Source organism: Aulostomus chinensis, chromosome 10 (assembly GCF_037954235.1).
Source record: "Aulostomus chinensis isolate RoL2024-O1b breed Wild chromosome 10, RoL_Achi_v1.0, whole genome shotgun sequence".
Taxonomy (NCBI): Eukaryota; Metazoa; Chordata; class Actinopteri; order Syngnathiformes; family Aulostomidae; genus Aulostomus; species Aulostomus chinensis.
The window spans coordinates 5,715,204-5,733,744 of record NC_141329.1 but is presented as its reverse complement, the minus strand read 5'-3'; the positions used below and the strand labels follow the sequence as shown (position 1 = coordinate 5,733,744).

Below are 18,541 nucleotides of genomic sequence, written 5' to 3'. Positions count from 1 at the left end.
GAGAAGAGTCTGGCTAGGGATTTGGAGCAGCGCTGGGCTGGAAGCACCAGGCGTCTTTCGCATGTCATTTCGCATTTATCTATCTATCTATATATCTATATCTATATCTATCTATATATCTATATCTATCTATAGATATATATATATATCTATAGATATATAGATATATATAAAATTGTATCTCTAGTATTGTGTAGTTAAATCAATTTCATTACTTGGACAAAGCAGCAGATGATTTTAAGTGGTGAACTGGCAGTCTGCCTTATGTAATCCTTATTATGGCTGTGAAACAAGTAGCTGCAAGATAAAGGTAAAGTAGACGTATATTGCCAGGATGAAACTAAATGAGAAATGGCCAAAACAGGATGCTACTGTGATACTCTCTCCACCCCCCCACCCCCCACCCCACACACACACACACACACCAATGCTAAATGCTCCCTGTCAAAGGGCTCAAATTGTTCCAGAAGTGTGGTTTATCACTCTTAAAGGGCCTGAACTCGCCTATGGAGACAACCAAATGACGGATGTACTTTTCCCTTTTATTCCATTACATCTAAAATAAAGAAACTGTGCTCTTTGGCTACATTTGCTTTAAACTGCTACAGTTGCAACATGTTACACTATGTTGCACTGAAGTCATTCTTCAGAAATGTGATTTGATGTCTAAACACGGGGAAAGAAGTTGGTTGAGTGGATAATACCACATCAGTGTTTCCTTACATTTTTGTACATTCATCAACTCAAATGGCCTTTTTTTAACGTTTAAGTTTCAAGCAAATACTTTTTGAACATATTTAAGAGGTCCAACTTTGATCTTAGATTATGTGATGAGTTCCATTAGCTAATGCTAACTTCCAGTGAAGTCACTCTGAGACATTTAGTAGGCTACTTAAATGTCAGCGTTCTGAAACAGAGTGATTGGGCTTAAATAAGAGAGTGCACTAGAGAGTGACCCTGAACATGGATCATTTTGAAGTGCAATCCAAAAAAAGTAGGAAACATTTGCACCAAGTCCAGCTCTGGTTACATAAATGTGTCTGTGCCCGAAAAGGACCCATTTCCTCAGTGGTCGTAAGTGCTTCTGTGTCTCAAGCACAATATCTAATGTCCTTAAAGCAGAATATAATAACTCCCTCGACTCAGTCCTCGATGGCAAGAAAAAAAACATTCATTTGATACTTGGATCAATACCTCTGGAACAGACGTATGGGGGCAAAAAAAAACATGGTATAAAGTCCAACTCCATGTTGTCTTTTCCTTTGGTTTTCTGCCACTAGAATTTATTTGATGCCATGAGAGCAGCAGACATCTTTAAATAGCCCAGGTTGTAGTGAAAAGATGGTATCAGTTACAACTTCATCTGACCGAACTCAATTTGTGAGAGATCAGAGGCGCCAGCGGACTGAAAAAGTAGACAAGAGCCCCCAGGAATAGAAAATACTATTTCTGTTACATATGTTTAATGTGTAATTATGACCATTATTCCAATAACAGAAGCATGGGCTGACATGGATGAGTCTATTTGCAGTTAACTGGAAACCTTGGGGGATCCCAGATGGACAGGTTCTTGCTTTTGTCTGTGTCATAACTCACTGGGATTTTATGGGCCTTTCTATCGAACTCTTATTTGATTTGTTGTTCCTGTTCAGGATCCGGCTGATGATGTGCAGACACAACAGAGACACAGATGGCAAAGGCAAAGTCATTTTCAGGGACGTCCCAAGAAGCTCTGGTTGAATAACGTCGCCTTAAGCGGCGACGCGCGTCTCTTGTGTTTTAAAGAAAGTGGAACAGTGAAATAATTCCACACCTGCACCAGCTCAACACGATACAGTCTCCTAAATGTCAAAGACTGCTGTAACAACTGTCAAGATGGCGTGTTATTATTTATGACCCCCAGTTCCAGTTTAACGTGACTGCATTTCCCTGGAATTGAAGGCAGGTTCTTGCATCGTTCTCATGGTGTTGTCACAGAGAGGAAATAATTGTTTTGGCGTTTTCATTGGTCCCGACCTGAAAATTAAAATGTATTCCTGTCTGTATTTTAAAACGTCACTAAAACCAATGTGGTGTATTCTAACACTGTTTTGAGTTCAGCGTCAGTGAGTCACAACCACAGAGATCATGTCCACTTTCTCTGTTTGTCAGTGAGTTTACTGAAATTAGCCCGGCTGTCTTCACAATCTCGTGTTTGCAGGCGTTCTCCTTCTCCTTCTTCATACAAACACTTTCACCTTTCGTCCACAATTCCTTTGCTATGCAACTCCCACCAAAATGTTGTTTGGATAGAACGGTGAAGTGAAACAACAGATATTTTTGCGTTGGAGAGAAGAGCATGACTGGCAATCTCTTGTTGCACGCATCAGTGCGACAAACACGACACTCAGGAGTTGACCACTGTCACGCTTACATAACAACCGTCGGTGTCGTAACTTCAGCCAAATGACGTGACACGAAAACAGAAGAGAATATCTGTCAATCCTGTAGAGTTTTGAACGGGACAAAAGGGAGCGAAGAAACAAACTAGACATTTTAGTGCCTATATGTTGGATGTGCGCCTGTCACAGTGACCTTGACCTTTGACCACCGTCCGTTTCAGTAGACGTTAGATCTGGAATGGAGTTCATCCTCGAGTTTCAGCAAACATTGATGGCAAAATTAGAGGAATTTCCTCAAGGTGTTCCAGAGACATCCCCTTCATGTATGGTGCCGTGACCTTTGAACACTAAAATCTTTGCAGCTCATCTTCGAGTCCCAGTGACCATCTGTGGTAAATTTAAAAAGGAAAATAAATAAATGCATGAATAAATTGAAATGTACGTAATGCCTCAGGTCTACGATTGTCGCAGAGGAAGAAAAAAACAAAATCCCAGGATGGTCACAAGGTCTGAGTATATAACTACATTAAATTCTTCTCTGCCATCAATAGAGAAAATGAATACATGAACAAATCACTGAGGTAATCACATTTCCAGACACTCAGCAGAATCACTTTGACTTTTGACCAAAATCCAAGTGTCTAGTATTTGTGAATGAGCCCATTTGTCATGTTGAAACTGAGACACATAAGGAAGTTGACTTTATTTCCCTTTTAAACTGTTTGCTCAAAGCTCGGTCAGCAGATCTTATAATGAGTATTGTAATATGGTCTGATCCACGGGCAGCCTGCAACCCACTCTGCAACTATCACTCTGAAGGAAACAACCTGAACTTCAAATGGAGTCTGGACTGAGTCCTTCTTTATTGGAAATAAAGTCATTAGTGTGAGGCTGTGTGTATGCCAATCAAGCACTCACGGCAGTAGGGTGATGTTAGATAACCATGCATGTTATCTTCATGATGAATGCTTTGTTTTGATTGGATTGCACTGTGAACAAATATTTTATTCTGCATGGCTCACTTCTTGCGGGGACTATGCTGCAGAAAATGTATTACAAACAAGCCTAAGCTAAACCAAATACTTGTGTGTGGTTTCTTGGGAAATAACCAGATGACATCTGAAGAGCACGTCATCGTTTTTAGGTGCTTGTTTTTAGACGTGACTGATTGTATGATTAGGGCTGCACGGTGGTGCAGTGGTCAGCACTGTCGCCTCACAGCAAGAAGGTTCCAGGTTCAAGCTCGGGATCTTTCTGTGTGGAGTCTGCATGTTCTCACTGTGCCTGTGTGGGTTCTCTCCAGGTACTCTGGCTTCCTCCCACCGTTCAAAACATGGAAATGGGGACTCGGCTAATTGAATATTCTAAATTGCCTGTAGGCATGGCTGTGGGTGTGTGATGGACTGGCAACCTGTCCAGGGTCTGATTTTCTTCTCTTTCTCCAGGCTGTCTGTCAATATCAGCTCAATTTAAATCTCTAAAAAAAAAAGTCTACTGTCCAAACCCTTTGTGTGTGTGTTTGTGTGTGTGTGTGTGTGTGTGTGTGTGTGTGTGTGTGTGTGCTCCTTCAGCAGGATGTTATGATGACTTGATATGCCTGCCGTCATCTGAAAGTGCAGAGATGTGTTGTCAGCTGAATACACAGATGATAATCTTAACAGTCTTGCTCTGGTGACACCCCTTAAACACACACCGTCAGCATTCCCTTCAACAAAATGTCAGGTCGCAACTGAAGAACAAAAGGATTTTAAAACAGAATCCTTTTCCAGAGGATTTTTATTTGGGAACAAACGTGATCTTAAAATATCAGGATTGAATTTACAGTCTATTTAATTCTTTATCCATAATAATAGATTAATATATTGTACTTTATAACTATTATAAAAAGCAGGGGGTGTCACACCGCAGCAGGTGACAGGGCTAAATGTCATGGTAAGGGGCCATGTGTTGCTCCACTATGTGTCTGCTGAGTCTCAGCTAAGGACGGAGGAAGCAACACAGCAGATAAAGTCATTAGTTCCTCAATGAGCTAATGAGTGCTAATGATGATGACTCATCATTAGCTCATCTCCAGTCTGGCTCTAGTCGATCAAAGTAAATATTTGAACCTCCAGAGCATCCTTTGGTATCAATTCTCTTTCTGATATAATGTTTCACATTGTGTTTAAAGGTGTGAACAAAGTTAATATTTCATCTAAGACACACACAAGTGCCACTGCACTGAGGAAGGATATGTCACAGGGTGTGTTTAAGGGTGTTATGCATCAAAGAAGCCTGTGTCAATGTTTGCTCAGCTCTGTGTGTGTGTGTGTGTGTGTGTGTGTGTGTGTGTGTGTGTGTGTGGGCGTGATTTGCGGTTCTGTTGCCCAATACAGCCAAATGTCTGTTAACAGATGTAAGGAGAAGTGAAAGAAGCTCTCTCTGCTGTATATTTTCTTCAGCCTGGTTCATCTGGCTTGAAAAACGAAAAGCACAAAACCCATCCCGTGTCCTCGCGTCAACTTGCTGAACTGAAGTCAGAAAAATGTACCACTGAAAGGAATTGTAAACAATGTGTCATGTTTAAGAAACAGATTTCAGATGAATACATAAAATCCCTATCTGTAAACACCTCAAGGATGCAGCTGCAAAGACTCGCAGATGAGCAATAACTGTGAACACAAGTTCTGTTTGTTTTCGAGGCAGAAAAAGAGCAGCCGATATCGTGCTTCTGTGTAATTACTCACCAGTGCAGCAAATGTGTAAGCAGACATGTGAATTAAAAAGTCCTGAGATGGTTTAAGGTAGCTGAGGTACTCTTTCCTGGAAGGGACAGGGACACCGGATGAAACGGTGTCAATGCGCCTTATTGCTGACGAATAAACACAAGACTAAAATGTTTTGCGTGAAATAAAAACCCAACAAAAACTCCCTCCTCATTTTTCTCTACAACACAAGAAGAAACGCAACATCCAGCCCAGCTGTCATTTGTTTTTTGCCAGCAAGCAGGAAGAAGCAACAGGACATTCGGTCCCATTTTCTATATAGACTCAGGTAAAAAAATAATAATAATAATTTTTAAAAATCACAATTTCAGAGTCTGAAATAAAAAATAGAAAAAAGACTCAAATGGTTTGACTAAAACTCAACAAAAAAACCTTGAGTTCTCGCTTGATTAAAACTAGACTAAAGTGCTGAGACTTTTAGTCGACTAAAACACGACGAACAACAAAAAAAAAAAGACGTGAATGACGAAAAACTGTCATGAACTCTGGAGCTACGTAACCACACCCATTTGCACTCCCCCAGCCTTGTCTGCTCTGCCACCACACACCTGCTGCATACCAGCTCATCATCCCCTCGGTACTGACACCAGTCAGTTTGCCCCTGTTGTTTGCCAGGCTGTTGTTTGTGCTCATGCCTGTGTTGCGCCTGCCTGTTCCTGTGGTTTGCCGACTAGACTTCTGACCTGTGCTTTTGCCTGACGACTCTGTACCTTCCGCCTGATCCCTCTGGGAAAACTCAATAAAGCTTTTGCTCGTGCCGAATTCCTGCCTCTGCCTTGTTATTCTGCATTTGGATCCTCTCTGGAACTTTCACACAAAACTAAAACGACATTGAAAGACGGGCGACAAAATCAAAACTGCCCTAAGGAGTTTCAGCACATGGGAGGGTCATCCCAGTCCCACCAGTTCCCCTCCCCTGGGAACAAGCGCCTTGACCGACCAGAGGAGGCACTGGTGGGCCCTCAGAAGACAAGGTTCAACTCACAGGAGAAGGTGGTGTTATAAGTAAGAATGGAGTCACAAGAGCAAGGAACACCCAACAAGAGGAAAGCATGTAAGGATAAAAACTGTATTGAAACAATTGGACATATAAACATAAGGTAGACACAGCGTGTTGTCCCTTTTATTTTTAAGTGTTTTTCTTGGTTTGGCATGTTTTGCTATCAAGCAAGATTTTTCAGTGGGTTTTTTTTTTTATGTGTAATGCACCTTTTAAATATAAGACCCTATCTTATACAGTGTAATACATCTTTTTAGATGTAATAACTGTTTTTATGGTGTAATCACAGTTTTTAAATGAAAAACATGTTAAGGCTTTTGTGTAGAAATAAGGGTTTGAACTAATTAAGAGGCTTTGTTTATTTTTAACCACACAATAACACATTAGTATGGAATGGTTTGACCTCAACACAAATACAAAAATGAAGAATAGAATAAATACCTCTTTCAAGGACAATACTCAAAGTGCAATATCATTTTTAAAAAAAAGAAACAATTCTCAACAAACAATTCAGGTCATAACCACAATTAATTATATTATTATACGGAGCGAGCACAGAAAACCCGGTTCACGGTTCAGTTCATTAGGATCAACAGTTGGGTTCTGCAACCACTAGAGGCAGCCCAGAAAAGAAGAGTTGAGAAGGGGCTCCTTGACTAAAGACTAATTCTCCAAAGAGCCCCCAGAGCAGCAGATGAAGTTATGTGGAAGGTGGAGGTCCCTTGCCCTCAACACAAGTGCCAGGCAGCACAGAGAGGATTCTGGGTGGGGGAACCAATCAGTGATCTCACAGTGAGATCAATGAATCAGTGATTCTGCCCAGTGAGATCAATGAATCAGTGATTCTGCCCAGTGAGATCAATGAATCAGTGATTGGAGTGTTGAAATTTCAGGGTTAAACATGTCAGATTTGATTTCCACTCTCAAAGTTTAACACATTCTGATTCAATTGGTGTTCATTGTTTGGGTTATTTAACAGTTTTATCCAAGCTCAAGCAAATTAATTCTGTAGGGGTATAATTAATCTCCTCTTTACATCTCTACAGATTTAAAGCCCCTGGGCTTCAGCCCAGGTAAACCCATGTGTTAGGCCCCTGGGCTTCAGCTGAACACTAATGTATTGAATGTGTTTAACACTTAAACTTTACCTCAAATAAATTACTAAGTATTTGTCATGGGCACTTTATATCTATGTCACGCTCCGCTACCGCTGCCCAGGTTCCCGGTACCGCAATACAACATAATTCACTGGTATGTACACTAATTCGTACACTAATTCGTACACACTCATTTTTCACTTTTTAAAAAATGTATATTTATTTATTTTTTACTTCTCAATTCACTCCCCTACTCCAATTGCATTCTCTATAGGGAAGGAGTGTGGTAGTGTTCATTTTTCAATGCCAAAATAAATGGTGAAATTGAGAATTCTGTGTCTGTCTTGTCTTCAAATTGGTCGGTGCTGCCATGCGTCATTGGAGATTCTTTTTGCATGTATGGATCTACTTGGTTCAGCACCAAAACAAGCATTTTGTGTGTTGGGAAGCACATCCCACCATTCCATTGATGACTAAAAACTATCACATGGTGTTGCGAACAGGTCTAAAATTTCATTCAAAAAGTCTTAAATTTGACTTGTTGAAACTTGTAGGAACCCTGTGAAAATTAATTGAGATTTAGCAGTTCAATGACGCATCCCCCTTATTTATTGAAAAGTATCGGTATCAGCGATACTTGCCCGAATTTACTTGCACAACAGATTTTAAGTATGCCTTATGGATACATTTTAAAGATATTTTTTAAAAGTGTTAAAAAAAAGTTCCTCCCTTGCAGCCTCTCTTTCATCTCCCTGCCCCTCCCCTCATCTCCATCCATCCATCCATCGTCATCTTCCGCTTATTCCTTACTAGTAAGGGTCGCGGGGGGGCTGGAGCCTATCCCAGCATCTACGGGCGAGAGGCGGTGTACACCAGTCCATCACAGGGCCAACATACAGAGACGAACAACCATGCACACTCACATTCATACCTACGGTCAATTTAGAGAATCCAATCAGCCTCGTCCCCAAATTGCATGTCTTTGGACGGTGGGAGGAAGCCGGAGTACCAGAGAGAACCCACACAGGCACGGGGAGAACATGCAAACTCCACACAGAAAGATCCCGCGCCCGAGCCGGGACTCGAACCCCAAATCTTCTTGCTGTGAGGCCACAGTGCTAACCACTGCACCACCGTGCATCCCTCCTCTCATCTCCCTTTCCCTCATTCTCATCCCTCTCTCATCTCCCTTTCCCTCATTCTCATCCCTCTCTCATCTCCCTGCCCCTCATTCTCATCCCTCTCTCATCTCCTTTCCCTCCTCTCATCCAAGAGATTTGTCACGTGCATAACTGTACATGTACAACAGCAGTGAAATGAAATTGCAACACCTCCGACAACTGTGCAAGTAGCAAACAAAGCTAATTAAAATTATTTAAAACTAAATAAACATCTGGCAGCCCCTGACGCCCGCAACTCTCTCTCATCTCCCTGTCCCTCATTCTCATCCCTCTCTCATCTCCTTTCCCCTCCCCTCATCTCCCTGTCCCTCATTCTCATCCCTCTCTCATCTCCTTTTCCCTCCTCTCATCTCCCTGTCCCTCATTCTCATCCCTCTCTCATCTCCCTGTCCCTCCTCTCATCCTTCTCACTCATCCCCCTCCACATCCTCTCCTCCCTTCCAAACACTTACCTGTCTGTCTTCCCTGCCCACTTTCCAAGTCCACAGACCAGAGGGGGGAAGAGACAACAGCCGCATCCTGGGCAGCTATAGTAACTACCAAGAGCTCTATGCTAACTGAATCAACAGCATCATCCTAAGAAGGTGAATCCTGACTTAGGCAGGGTTCACATAATGGTTGCAAAATTAAAATAGAAGGACCTGACAGGCTATCATTTGTGACGCTGTTGGTGGTCGGTGGATGGCTGCACTTGCTGCACAACTTTTCATTGATTTCAGCAAGCAGACCGTCGGACCTCTCCAACCTTGTAGCCAGTAACGGCGGATGGTGCGTCTCCTCTATGTACCGTTGTCGGTATAGTTCTAGCTCTGTGATTACTGTCTGAGTTTGGCTGAGCATGCCTTTTTGGATAGCTTGAGACTGATTCAGTTCAGTCTCCAGCTTCTGCATCTTGTGCAGTAGGGAGCACAGGTTGGCCTGATTGAACTCTCTATTTTGGTTTTGTTGTGCCTGTGCTGCTAAATGGGATTGCGAAGAGTGGCTAGGTGTGTTCAGGGTCTTGGATTGTGTGGTCTCTTGGGAGCCACGCTCTCCATTTGATTGCTGAACACATGCTTTCATCTTTAATGTATTTAATTGGGTTTGTAGCCTGTAGATTTTGTTTTGTTTCTTTCCCTTCTTTATGTTTAATTTTTGTATACGCCTGTTCAGTTCTTCCTTTTCCTCTTCCATCTCTCCTTGACGCTGTGTTAACATGACACACTTACTTTTGGCATTTTCTAACAGTGCCCTTGTAGCCTCTTCGAGCGCTCTCGTGTGGTTGACCAGCTCCATCTCAGCCTGCAGAAAGCCTTCTGTTTCCCTCAGCTGTTTCTTGAGGGCGTTGGTCTCAATTAAGCGTTCTTTATCTTTGACTTTCCTTAAATTCTCAAGGTCTTCCGTAAGTTTACCTACCTGCTCCTGGTAAGATAAATCCTGCTGGACCAGTCGCTTCTTCATGCTAGTAGCACGTGCTTTAGCCCTAGCCAGCTTTTCCTTAAGGGCATTTGTCTCATCTAAACGTTCTATATCTTTGGCAGTCCTTAAATTCTCAAGGTCTTTCTGAAGTCTGCCTACCTGCTCCTGGTATGATAAATTCTGCCAGCGCAGCTCGTTCTCCTGGTCTGTGAATTTAGCGAGCTGAGCCAAGGCCTTAATGTGCTCACGAAAGAGTTTGTCATTCTCTTCCTGTTTGCTATGAACAACGGCAATAAGATTCTCCTGCAGGCCTTGGTTTATGTCCAGTAGAGTCAGAACATATTGATGTTCCTGCTTCAACTGACTGAGGGATTCCTGCGGGGACAATTTGCTGCCCTGTCCTTTGTCTAAATAATTAATCTCATTAGACTTTCTTGGTGAAAAACCTTCTTCCTTCTCTCCAATCCCAGGACTGGGACATTCTACGATATCCTCATCCCCAGGAGAATCGCTGTCTAATTTCTCCTCAAACTCACAGAATTCCACACCATAGTTTACTGTCTGAGTTTTCTCTGGTGAGGAATGATGTAGGTGAGAAGCAGCTTGAATGAAATAGGAGCTTCCTTCCTCAGGGTCTGAACTAGGATCCCCAGAATTCTTTACTCCCTCTCCCTTCAGTGAACTTGACCAACGAGCAAAATTCATTTTATCCAGTTTACGTTATTGTCTGCAAACTATGATTACAAATTACTAGTGAGACCCCTTATGAAGAAATTCATAAACTGAGATCACTGAATCACTGATTCATTGATCTCACTGGGCAGAATCACTGATTCATTGATCTCACTGTGAGATCACTGATTGGTTCCCCCACACAGAATCCTCTCTGTGCTGCCAGGCACTTGTGTTGAGGGCAAGGGACCTCCACCTTCCACATAACTTCATCTGCTGCTCTGGGGGCTCTTTGGAGAATTAGTCTTTAGTCAAGGAGCCCCACAGTGATGGTGGCAGGCTTACCCAACTGTTGTTGTTCTAATGAACTGAACCGTGAACCGGGTTTTCCGTGCTCACTCCTGAACAAAACCCAGAGGATTTAGCTATGGACTATTAGTTCCCATCTGCAAAAACAAAAGAAAAATAAACTCAGGGAAACTCAGTAATTAATTGTGGTTATGACCTGAAAAGTGCAATCACTTTGAGTATTGTCCTTGAAAGAGGTATTTATTTTATTATTCATTTTTGTATTTGTGTTGAGGTCAAACCATTCCATACTTCTGTGCTATTGTGTCATTAAAAGTAAGCATTATTAGCTTATTCTTACCAATTTAGGCCTACATTTTTAACTATGTAGAATCCAGATATGTCTCATGGACTTACTCACTGGACTCCTTGAACAATATATCAGTCCAAGAATTCTAATATTATGCTAAATTAGAGGTTCATGTTTGTCTGACTTGGCCTAAATTCATGGTCTGTATCATACTGATCACTCTTTGTCTTAGTCTCGACCCTTCAAACATTTTCCATCCATCCTTTGTCTTCCGCTTATTCCTACATTAAGGGTCGTGGGGGGGCTGGAGCCTATCCCAGTGTCAACCTTCAAACATTTTGGCTTAGCTAAACATTAGCTAGCGAACGTTAGCTTGACTGATATATGATACAAGGAAGCCAGTATGTCCATGGTACAAATTCATAATCTACAAACTGTAAAATGTATGATTTTACACCAAGATAGTTCAAACAAGAGAAGTCTTTGCCATTTTATTGCGAAATGCCATAACACCGTACGTTCACAGTAGCCACCTTGAATTTTTCGTATGTTCACGGTAGCCATCTTGAATTTTTCGAGGCTCGCAGGTTTTATCAAAAGCCAGTGTTGGCACTTTAATCCAGAAGTGAACGATACTCTTATATTTTTACAGAATGTTCATGCCGCCCATCTTGAAAAATAGCCTTCTGAGTTTTTATGCGGCTAACGGTTTATATCAAAAGAGCAATCCCTAGGAACATGTGCGCCAGTTTTGGTGCTTGTATCCAGAGCTGAACGATACTCTTCTAATTTGCAGTTATCTGCTCCACTATGTTGTATTAATGTGTTGGCCTTGCGATGGACTGGCGACCTGTCATGGGTGAACCCCGCCACTCACTCGAAAGCCGCTGGGATAGGCTCCAGCCCCCCCAGCGACCCTTAACAGGATAATTGGTAGAAAATGGATGGCTGAATGAAATGAAGTCACGCAACACACGTCTTCCTTTTATAGGAAAATTTTAATAGTTATTCAATGTTCTACATTTTACAGTAAATATACAATTACAAACTTGGCTTAGTTATAGTACTAAGATCACTAACTGATCTTTAAAAAAAAAAACCCTCAACATCAAAAAAAAAAAGAAAGAAAAAAAACAAAAGAAAAAAAAACAGATTTACACTTCATATCACAAGCCTGACGCGGGTCCTTCACTCTGGACCAAATAGCTAACATACAATTCACTTCTCTCAACGCTGAACAGACGTTGGGCTTCAGTTTCAAACACAACCTTACGGTAACAGATATACCATAGCATGTGCAAACTGGGTACCAAACTAAAACTTCCAAAGATGGGGTTGTTCCTACTAGTACTCGATCCGACCAGGATACAAGTATGCTTTTTTTTTTTCTCTTTTTTCTTTTGGAAGACGAGGAATTTCCACTTTTTGCATCACATTTAGTGTCAAATTGAACCAAGAGATATCTGACAAATTGAAATCAAAAAGCTGCAGCAGAACATCAAAGACATTTAAGAGCCTACTATTCACTGTGATAGTAGTGTATTAATTTATATTTATGAAAATAAACAAAATAAAAAAAAAAACAAAAAAACAAAACTAAGACTTAGCAACAGCAAGGCAAACAAAGGAGGAGGGGGAGGAGGAGAGAGAGTGAAGATGGAAGGAGAAGACGGGTGAATGGTTTGGTCGCATATTCAGCGTTTAAGTGAGAGGATGTAACTCTTCACAATGAGGGTACATTATTGAACAGCTGCTAATGCAACAACAAGCCAAAAGTCTCCACGTTTATCTTTAGTTTAAATATTAATTACGATCACAAAGAAAATGAATACATATTTTTAAGTGTTGAAAAATCATTACCTAAGTATTAAGGGATACGAATTTTATGTAAAAATGTTCAGCAAGAGCATTAATAAATGATTATGTAATGCTTACACAACATGCACAATAATTTACCTGTTACCTCAGTTAACATGACAATGGATTGTGTCGGCTGGTGTCAGCCTCTAACAGAAATAAGACAGAAGTTGGAGAACCACCCTTAAATATATATTTTTTTAAAGTTATCTTAATATACTGAAATAAATTAGCACCTTTAATCAAGCATAATATTTTTAATTTGTACCTTAATTAACATGTATACCTTAATAAATGTTGAGACATTTGTTGTTTCGTCATACTGCAATTAATGTACCCTTATTGGTACGGGTTACTGATAAAATACACTTGAGGAGGGGAGAAAAAAAAGGCATCAAAGCAAAAGAAACCAGTACTTCTCCTTAAAGTTATTACCTTCCAAACATTTGGAAATGTCAGCAATAACAGAATGACGAATGATAGAGGGAAATGAAAAGAGAACACCATGATTAAGACGACTTTGCATTTTCCCCTTAAAACACACTGAAGTGTTCAACTGTCCATTTCCACTTAAGTGCAAATTGAAAGGAGAGGCGAGGAATGGTGTGAAATGAGGAAGCAGTTTCACCACCCTGAAAAGCTTAAGTTTTCCCTGGAGTATCCGGGACACCCTGCAGGTCAGCCTCTCCACTTCCACATTAGAATGGATGTCAATTCAGGAGCAGGAGCAGCCCGTAAACACAGATTATTCTTATATAATCTTAAAAACAAGCAGCTCCACCAATAAGAAGGAAACAAAAAAATGTAAGCACCACAAATAGAATATTCTTTAGTGTCTCGTTCTGGTCTAAAATGGCATTCGTTGGAAAAGATCAGTTACCTCAAAATTCCTCAGTGCTAAAAATATGATCCGTATATCTGCTCAGTGAAACGTCTAGTAATCATTTCTTTGAGACATGAATAAGTTTTCAATCCATTAATTTTGGCTCAGAGCCTTAAAATCATGGCGACAGCAATTCTCCATGCTGTCACTGGCGACATCTGGTGTCTCAGTGGAGTATTTATTCAGAAAAGAGTAATTCATCAACACTACTGACACCAAACTGAATGACTGTTACTCAGGCAGGGTGGTGAGGGGGGGGTGCAAAGGTCAGACTGTTAAAAACCAAAACATGATATTTTGGTCTCAGAGGGTTGACAGGAGAAAAAAAAAAAAGAGCAGCGCATGAGATCTGACAGCATTTTGCATCCCAGTATGCAAGACAACACATTTAAAATGTTTGGAGGGATGCAAAATGGAATCTGGAGAGGCATAAATGAGGACAGAGAGGGGAAAACAAAACAAAACAAAACAAAAAAAACAGGCCATACGCATCAATAACAATGTGAGAAATAGGACAGCAACAGGAAAACACAAGATTCACAAGAAGCTTAAGAGACTGAACAAAGACTCAGGAATCACCAGTTACTTAGGAAGAGAAACAAAATATTTACTGAACAACAGTGAAATATGGCACAAAGGGCGTGGAGGCTGAGGGCTTCGACAGATCAAACTCTCTTCGCACCCGTAGAACAGCAGTGGAGAGCAAAGACAGGGAGCAGTCCTCCGAATTCAATTATCCTCTACTTCCTTAAGGTCTGACAATTACTTACTTAACTCCTCCCCCCTTAGCGACAGATATGTAGAGGACAAATATGCAGAAGAGGAGGTTAAAATAAAAATTAAAAAAAAAATATATCAAAAGCACAAACAGTAGCTGCCACACTGATGCAACCATGCTTAGCTAGAAATACATTACTGTACCACTTGCTGTATAAATATACTGCATTTTTTTTTTCAATGTAGAGATCCGATGCTATAGTGAGATACACCTGAATATTATGCATACCCATTATGCTCAATTGACCAGAGGGAACAAAAACAAAGACTAATTGAGAAATACTGACAAAAGTAGTGGTTGGTTAAATAAATCCTAATAACATTGCTGCTGTCGCACAAAAATCCTGTTTCTTGATTTTTTTCCTCCCATTCTTCTGTCTTGAATTGAAATGTACAAGTTGCTTCCGTGCTGGCAGCATTTATTGATCCTCTTAACATCCAAACTCGATATTCAGGCATCTAAAATACGAGGGCCGTTTTTAAAAATAAAGGCTCAAAAAATAGGGTTTTCATCCGACAGCGGCTTTATGCAATATTAACCCTCTAATGTACAAACATGTGGACTAAGAAGACCTCAAACACTCGACCTTATTGATGTATTTTTTTTTTTGTAATTACAATATAAATAGTTTCTTCCTCCCTCTTGCTCTAAAAAGCCTAGGTACCTGTTACTTAGCATTAAATTATACTCAAGTTTTTTTTTCTTTCTTATTTTGTGCAATATTTCCTCACAAAGTTATTCAATACCCAAATTTGTGATATGTTCTACTCTTCTTAGCGGTAATAATTACTCAATGGAGGCTACGTACTGAGCCTGTTCTCCGTGTTTAGAGATAACAACAATAAGCTTTTTTTTTTTTTCCTAAATCAATTCAAAATGCTGAAAATAATTACTGTATGTTAACAACTGGAGGCATTCCCTCTTATTTTATTGCAATACCACATCACTTTATTGACAAACCTGCACAGAGTAAATGCTCTTTATACCAAACTGTCCTCTAGTTTATGAAGATGTGATTACAGTCTTATTTTGAAAATCCTGAAAAATGCCACAGGCCTCACCTACATATTAAAACTCCACCACCCACCCACCTTTTCAAGCTGAGAACCAATAAGCAAAGACTCGCTGACAGTTTGAGATGGATCATCTTATTGCATAAAGCAAAGGTTGTATCGCATTGCTTCAAAGATATTATCAGATGATTACTTGTTCATCGGTTTCTGCTGGATTTAAAAATAAAAAACTGGACAATGTTTTGGTGAATTCAGTAAAAGCAGATGAAGCACATACGGGCTCTTGCGGTGATGAGAGTGGTGAACACATTTCTTTCCCTAAACTCTACTGTAAGTCCACTGGAGGTCCAGCTGCTTCGCGTCGGACCCCCAAGAGAACTGAACTGGCTTAAAACAAAGAGTGGCACATCATCGTTGCTAATAATTTTTTAATTTTTTTGCTAAAACCAGCACTTTTTTGATGACAAGAGTCTGCCTTGGCTCTCGCACTTCGACATGGAAGCACCCATATACGTATATATCTATATATATTTCCCTCCCTAAAATCTAAGAAATAAAAACATCCCTTTAATAAGGACCAGGCGTATACGTGTTGCAGCCTCCTCTTAGGAGCTACAGTGCACAAGCATCCAGATGTTCCCACTGGATTAACACAATCCTGTAAAAGATGGGGTCCAAGTAAAACTGGAGTCGGAGAATGGGTTTCTATTTGTTGAGTTTTTGGTTATTGGTCCTCGTCTGGGAGACGGAACGAGGCGGAGAGGACATCATCACAGTGGAAACCACGGTGCAGCACGACGAGTGCAAACAGCAGTGCGTGTCTGAGCCGTCTCTTGCAGGTGAGACGCCACAAATGAAACGACTGTGACCACGTCGCCTCCTCCCTTCCTCCATCCCATGTTGTTCGCTCTCCCTTCCTCCTCTCATGATCCCTTTAAACTCCTTCTCTGCTGGCTGTGTATGCCAAACACACAAACACAACCACACACACACACACACACACCCACACACACAGTAGAATCCGTGTGTGTGTTTGCTTGTGTGTGCCTGTATGTGTGTATTGATCAGTAACATCATAACTGGAGGTTTTGTACAGGAAGTGCCATGATGTGATTGTGTGTTTGCATCACAACACAGGAGCCCCTGTGTGTGTGTGTGTGTGTGTGTGTGCGTGTGCGTGCGTGCGTGTGTGAGAGAGAGAAAATGTGCACGACCACCAATGCTTTTGATACGGTTATAAATATTTGAACATTTGCTTCATGTATCGACCTATGCTAACGACGTACAAAGCTGACATGACCCTAATGGACCCAAAGATGTTCTCTAGCTAGATTAGTGAAGTCACAACATACTCGCCTGCATAGTATGTAGCATGAAGTAGATGGTGTTCTCTAGGTGTGCACGCTCATGTGGGCACAGTGGGAAATGCAGCAGGATGGGTAAAAGTGCTCTGGCTCATAGCGACGTAGCACTCACATGGAGACAGAGACAAGGGTGACTGACGCACAGACAGGTGGAAGACAACTGAGATTCAACTGAAAATAAAACAAAGTAGATTTAAAAGAAGGAAAAAAAACTGCTGAAAAGGAACAAAAGTAGGCGGGGAGAAGAAGAAGAGAGTACTAAGGGGGAAAAAAAATCAAGAACCTGCAGAGAAGAAAAAAAAAAAAAAACTGTTAAAACCCTGTGCTGATATTTAGTTGTTTGAAAATTTGGCAGCATAAGTCAATAAGTCTTTGTGGCGACTGATGGAGATGATCATGAGGGATAAGTGCCCGATATTTTCCAGCCAACTGAGCAGCAGGCGGGACCACACACACCAGCACAACACAAACAGGAGGAACTGACACCCGTGATTGGTCAAGAGTCCTTCTGGAGTTCCAACGACAGACTAAGCGACAAGAAAAAAGAAAAAAAAAAATCATTAAAAATAAAAATAATTAAAAAAAAAAAAACTAAAAAAAAAAACGACCATACAAAAAAAGGTAATGACTGGTTGGCAAATGAACAGAGATTAAAGAAAGAGAAATACAAAATAATAAAAGCAGCTTTTGTAAAAAAAAAAAAAAAGAAAAAGAAAAAGAAAAAATAGAGTAAGAGAATGTCGCATAATAATGATAGTAAAGTGGCTGTTGCACTTTAGTTTTGTTCTGCAGACAGGTGCCGAGTTCCCATGGTTACCATAGAGAGCCCGTGTAAGATTTGAGCAGTTGCATATGATGGTGGACTCCAGATCTGAGGAAGAGGAGCACAGGTACACTTAGGTGATTGATTCAAGACCACTGCAGACATCAGAGGAGCGTTCGGCAGCGCAGAGGAACAAAAACAGGAATGAATAAAGAGATGGAAGAGGAAGGGAAACAGATGGAAAGTTAAGGTGTGTGTTTGTGTGTGGGGGGGGCATTTCAAAGACAGTGAACAGCAGGTGGGCAGACACTCACATGATGGGTGGGCTCTACCAGTGAGGTGGTACGTAGCTGTACCCAGGTGTCCCTTGGGGCCTGTAGGTTGGCACAGTAACGGGGTGTGCTCCAATTGGGGGGTGCTGGGGTGTTGTTAGCAGGGTCCCTACAGGAGGTTATTTAGAGCATAACAATGAGCTTTAGTCAATTTATGAAACCATCTGCTGATCAGCTTCATACAGCGACTCCATTACAGAGAGACTACAATGAATATTTATGAAGCTGATGTGACAATGACACACTTTCTACTGTCGTACTTTGATCTTTGGTGCACTCGATCATTTCTGACTTATAAACTTGTAAAATGAGAACAAGCTAGCAGTGGTCCTTCCTGTCTGGTACCTCAGGAAAACATTGGCTGTCCTTGTGACGTGAATAAGCCACGGCCCAGCTCCATTTTGGCTGCATGTATCCGAGATCTCAGTCTTCTGGTCACTACCATGAGCCTGTGACCAC

At 41.1% G+C, this 18,541-nt stretch overlaps 1 protein-coding gene across 3 annotated transcripts in view; it reads right to left on the bottom strand.

The window, feature by feature from the left end:
• Nucleotides 1-12,156: 12,156 nt before the first annotated feature.
• The window catches only part of fam168a (family with sequence similarity 168 member A), a 29,511-nt gene continuing 23,126 nt past the window's right edge, over nucleotides 12,157-18,541 (bottom strand). For 2 of the 3 annotated variants that reach the window (XM_086215749.1, XM_086215750.1), the window contains 2 exons: nucleotides 18,065-18,191; nucleotides 12,157-17,858 (listed from right to left, as the gene is read on the bottom strand). In XM_086215749.1, the coding sequence (XP_086071875.1) occupies nucleotides 18,079-18,191 (113 nt within the window). In that variant the 3' untranslated portion in view covers nucleotides 12,157-17,858; nucleotides 18,065-18,078. The remainder of the gene's footprint in view (nucleotides 17,859-18,064; nucleotides 18,192-18,541) is intronic. The other variant, XR_015118120.1, reaches the window with a different exon arrangement.